Below are 5,462 nucleotides of genomic sequence, written 5' to 3'. Positions count from 1 at the left end.
GCCGCGACGACCCCCGTCTTCTTCCAATCGCTCCTCCCCGGCCTGGCGCTGCCTTTCTGTGACTTCCTCCTTGCCATTCTGGAGAACTACAACATCCGCGTGCTCCACCTCCATCCCAACTCCGTTCTTGTCCTCTCACTCTTTGCATACGTCTGTGAGTCCTTCCTGGGAATGTCACCCTCTGTGGTGCTTTTCCTGACTTTCTATAGTCTCCAGATCTCCGTCGGGAAACAGCGCCCGGGGTGCGCCTCCTTCTGTGTCGACGGTAGGATGAGGGAGGCATTCATAGACATGTGGATCTTTAAGAAGTTGGAGAACTTCAGGTCACGTTGGCTCTATGTCGACGCGCAGCAAACCAGCCCTCTCCTGGAAGTTCCCATCGAGCTGGCAATGAAGACCGAGTGTTGGGAGCAAAAGAAGCTCCACCACTGGGTCGTGGTGCCAGTCCTGGCGAGGCTCGTGGAGCTGCGTGCGGTCGGACTCACGGCTGGCGTAATCACTAGAGAGTTCCTCCTTGGTCACATTGCTACCCTACAAAGGCGCTCACACCTCATGTAGGAGATTACTAGGGCCGAAGACCAGACACGGCTGGCGCGAGGGGAACTTTTGGACGAACTTGTGACCTCAATATGGGAAGCCCTCTTTCCCGGGGCCATGGGGGCGACGCCCAGGCCGCGGGACCGCTCTACAGCCTAACCAACCAGGAGACACTCATCGGGACGATGCCCCTGTTCGATAGTCGGGGGCCGATCCAGGCAGAGCCCGTGGTGCGTGGGGAGTCCACAGCGAGGGATCCACCTCATCGGAGCACGCCACCTCCAACTCTGGCAGGGAGTGTAGAAGGGACTCATTACCACCACCCTCACCGACGCCGCCATCACGCCCTCGTTCGGGCTAGGTGACGATGACGATGATGCAGGCGCTGGCAGGTTCCACGTCACCCCTACCGTGCGCTGCCCAGCAGGAGGAGGAGGAGGGGAAGTCGTTGGAGAGGGAGATCCCGTGGAAGAGCGAGGTAAGGAGACCGTCATGCTGACTGCTGTCAACCCCTCCGACGATCTGTCACACGACACACCGAAGCAGAAGCAAAAACACTGCCAGGATGCGGAAGTGATGGTGCTAGGGCCCCATGGAGGAGTAAGCTACCCCCTCCTTTTGATGCTCCTTACTTGACTTCCATAGTCATGTTAAGCCCTTGTTCGTGCAGGATCCCCGTGCCGGCTGTAGAGGAGGGGGGGGGGGGGGAAGAGAACCAGGAGGAAGAAAGCGCTCGCTGCGAAGGCGTCCTCCTCCCCAAAGTCCGATACGTCTCCGTCGTATCTATAATGTTTGATTGTTCCATGTCAATATTATACAACTTTCACATATTTTTTGGCAACATTTTATATGATTTATTGGACTAACCTATTGATCCAGTGCCAAGTGATAGTTCCTATTTGTTGCATGTTTTTTCACACAATATTCATATCAAACGAAGTCCAAACCTGATAAAAATTCTTTGAGAATTATTTTGGATTATATGTGATTTTTGGGAGCTGGAATGAATGCAAACGGAGGCCCACGACCTCCACTAGCCACCAGGGCGTGACCCATACCCTCTCACATGCGTTGGTGCCTAGTGGCCACCTCGTAAGTCCGATGGAGCTCTACTTTGGATGCTATAGTGCTAATTTATGGATAAAAAGGCCCTAAAAATATCAGCAAGATCGTAGTTATGGATCTCTGGTATTTAAGAAACGGTGAAGGGTGCGAAAACAAGAACGCGAAACACAAGAGAACAGAGAGGGAGATCCAATCTCGGAGGGGCTCCTTCCCCTCCGCCTCCATGGAGCCCCTGGACCAGAGGGGAACTCTCCTCCCATCTAGGGTGCAACCTAAGGAAGAAGAAGAAGGAGGGGGGCTCTCTCCCCCTCTCTCCCAGTGGAGCCGAAGTGCCGTCGGGGCAAGGAGCGTGACGGAGATCTATATCAACTATCTTCCCGCCGTCAACACCAACTCTCCCCCTCTATGCAGTGGTGTAACACCTCTTTTCCTGCTGTAACTCTCTGCTACCTTTTGAGCTTGCATTGGTTTTTCCCTTGAAGAGGAAAGGGTGATGCATCAAAGTAGCAGTAAGTATTTTCCTTAGTTTTGAGAACCAAGGTATCAATCCAGTAGGAGAATCAGGCCAAGTGTCCAGAGTACCTGTGCAAACACAAACGAGCTTGCACCCAGCGCTATAAGGCTTCGTTCGGTTGTCTCAGGTAGAATCCACATGTGGTTTCCAACCTCCCAGGGAATTGGTGATCCCGGTCTGTCACCCAATCCCCACAGTTCCCCTCCATATAAAATCCCTGTGTGTATACCCTGTTCGGTTTGTTCCCTGGCTAGTTAATACACAAAGACCATTTCTTCTCTGCTAGTTAATACACAAAGACCAACACATAGACAGAGAGTAAATCAATCTTTTGAAGTCTCCACCATTCACTAGTTCAACAGATTAAACATGCATGATTCAAGTCACAATGCCAGATAACTGCACTTAAAAAGAACTGTCAAGCGCTCTGTCCACATTAACCAACATGTTTCCCTATTTGCTCTCAGTATAATACGGTCTCATTGCTAAACAAAAGGAGATCAGTTCTCGTACTTCGGGTCTTCCATCACAAAGTGGTGCGCGATGATCAATACGAATATGAAGATGCCTAGGAAGTTGGTGAAGAAACCCAAGTCTTGGTCGTCAAACATCTGCACGAAACATTGCTAACAAAGGATAGTCAAGATGTGAAAACAGGCAATCCACTATGATAATCAAATGTACTGACTCACACTTGTCAAAAATTCCTGCTGTGTGTGTAGTGTCAAAGAGGAGGACAAGAAGCCTACAAGATAGTGTATATTAGCATTCATTGATGGCATGCGAGAGGACCTTAAATTCATCCAAAAGGGCATGAACAAAGGCAGATATGTTGTCAACGGAGAGAGAGACAGACAGACAGACAAAGAGACAAACAGAGAGAGAGAAAGAGAGAGAGATAGATAGAGAGAGAGAGAGATCATATCATGTGCCATCTCTACATATTAGTTTCCATCATCAGGCAAGACACTTTAGAAGGCATTATTATGTTTCTAACCACCATCCAAAAGAGTACAACAAAATAAATCATCATGAAATAATCAAAATGTAGTTTTTGTACAAAGCCACAAGTTTACTATTCTGATCTTAACAGGGATGTAACATGAGGTTAAACTGGCAAGGATACAGAAGGAAAAACAGCAAACATATAAAGATGTTTGGTCACTAAATCTGTAGCAAAAGCATGCCATAGTTGCTACAAAAGAGCGAACCAGCCTTCAAGAATGGTAAATGATGACACATGAGTACATGACACAAAATAAAGTTAAAGAAACAGAATAAAAAAATATGAAACCACGAAAATGGTCCTGTGATTGACTGGTAACATCTGTCAGAGCGTGATCCTATGCCATGATATCTTAACACATGTGGCGAAGACAGTTAGGAAGTGCGTGCATAAGGCTAGAAGGTGTTACACACATTGTGAGATGGCATTCCATCCCACCATTGCACACTACACAACAGCATAACACAATGTGCACAAGTTGTAGTCTTACAGTGTGACTACGCAAAAGAGTTTGATTCACACGAAATACCGAGAATTTTTGACTTGACCCTGGACTAAGCTTTGTTTACGAAACAATTTAATAAACACCACAAATGAGCACAACAAGTAAGCATGCATCTTGTTCTCAAGCCTACAGCCTAAAACTCACGGGATAAGTTAAAACCCTTTTATTTGAAATGGGTTGCTCCTGCTATTAATACCGAGGAAGCATTGCCTGCAAATTATTTTTCCACAGCAATGAAGAGATCAAGAAATCAAATGAAGTAACTGGATTAGAACATGCAGAGCTGAGAGCATTACTTCCAAGAATCATAGCCCAAATAAACCCAATTTGCATGGAACAACATGTCATGAGCGACGACACCCTTTGGTCGATTCAGACAGGGGAGGGTGATACATTGAAATTAATAATATAATATGATTCTTTCTTTAAATTTTATAATATGATTCAGACACGGGACGATGAACAGCTCAATTCCTTGGCTTCCGCTTGAGCACAATAATTCAAGGCTACTAATATCTAGCGGAAGTTTCAAATGAAAGCAAGAGAGAAAGCTAGCGGATTCATGTGAGTACGTGAGTTATTCCATTTCTGTTCTCAGCCACATAAGAGCAGTCTCTGGTCTGGCACTCATGAAAATCTCTCGGTTCTCGGGGATCTTGAACACTCGGAAAGCCTTGACTTCTTCCTCGGGTGTGATATCCATTGTTTTCAGCATATCGATGCAATTTTTGATAGAGTACTCATCCACAACCCTTGGCTTGTTCCTCTCATTTTCCACCTGCTTCGCCCTTATTTCCAAGTACTTCTCCATCATTGCAACCGCATCGCTGATGCAACAAAAGACCTTCCAACGGCACCAGAAACAGTGCTGACGGGAGATTGTTCTTTACTCCTCAGCAACGGCACCAGGAATCCTTCTGCTACGGCTACGCCTTTAGGGACTTCCTAGGCAAATATGCAAAGGATTTCCCCGTGGCCTTGGAGCCTTGCGTTGCTGTTCCCTCGAAGCGGAAAGGGTGATGTAGCACAGCGGTGGTAAGTATTTCCCTCAGTTTTGAGAACCAAGGTATCGATCCAGTGAAGGAGTATCACAAGTGCGTGCACAAACACAAAAAGCTTGCTCCCAACGCTATGAAGGGGTTGTCAATCCCTTATAGATTGTTTGCCAAGTGAGAACTGAAAGCAACAAAGTAACAAAGCAAAGTAAAAGCGGAGGTGTAAACGATAGGTGTGAATAGACCCGGGGGCCGTAGTGTTTACCAATGGCTTCTCTCATGTAAGCAAGTAGACGGTGGGTGAACGAATTACTGTCGAGCAATTGATTGAAGTAGACCGATAGAATTACTGTCGAGCAATTGATAGAATTACTGTCGAGCAATTGACAGAAGTGGCTTCTCTCATGAAAGCAAGTAGACGGTGGGTGACGTCATCTATGGCAATGATTATATCTATAGGCATCACGTCCAAAAGAAGTAGACCGATACTTTCTGCATCTACTACTATTACTCCACACGTCGACCGCTATCCAGCATGCATCTAGTGTATTAAGTCCAAAAGAACAGAGTAACGCCTTAAGCAAGATGATATGATGTAGATGGACAATCTCATATCTACGACAAAGCCCACCTTGTTACCCTTGATGGAAACTACACGATGTGTGCCTTGCTGCCCCTACTATCACTGGGAAAGGTCGGTAAGAACACAAAACCAAGCAGTTCTCCCATTGCAAGAATCATAGATCTAGTTGGCCAAACAAAACCCAAGACTCGGAGAGACTTACAAGGATATCAAATCATGCATATTAGAAATCAGCAAAGACTCAAACATATATCTTA

The 5,462-nt window shown here is 46.5% G+C and overlaps 1 protein-coding gene across 1 annotated transcript; it reads right to left on the bottom strand.

The window, feature by feature from the left end:
- Window positions 1–2,435: 2,435 nt before the first annotated feature.
- On the bottom strand, window positions 2,436–2,727 carry LOC123404233 (dolichyl-diphosphooligosaccharide--protein glycosyltransferase subunit 4C-like). Its single transcript, XM_045098147.1, has one exon. It carries the CDS (start codon window positions 2,725–2,727, stop codon window positions 2,617–2,619), a length of 111 nt encoding a protein of 36 aa, XP_044954082.1. The 3' UTR covers window positions 2,436–2,616.
- Between the last annotated feature and the right edge of the window lie 2,735 nt (window positions 2,728–5,462).

Source organism: Hordeum vulgare, chromosome 6H (assembly GCF_904849725.1).
Source record: "Hordeum vulgare subsp. vulgare chromosome 6H, MorexV3_pseudomolecules_assembly, whole genome shotgun sequence".
NCBI lineage: Eukaryota > Viridiplantae > Streptophyta > Magnoliopsida > Poales > Poaceae > Hordeum > Hordeum vulgare.
The sequence above is the reverse complement of the archived record's forward strand: the minus strand, read 5'-3'. Positions and strand labels throughout refer to the sequence as shown.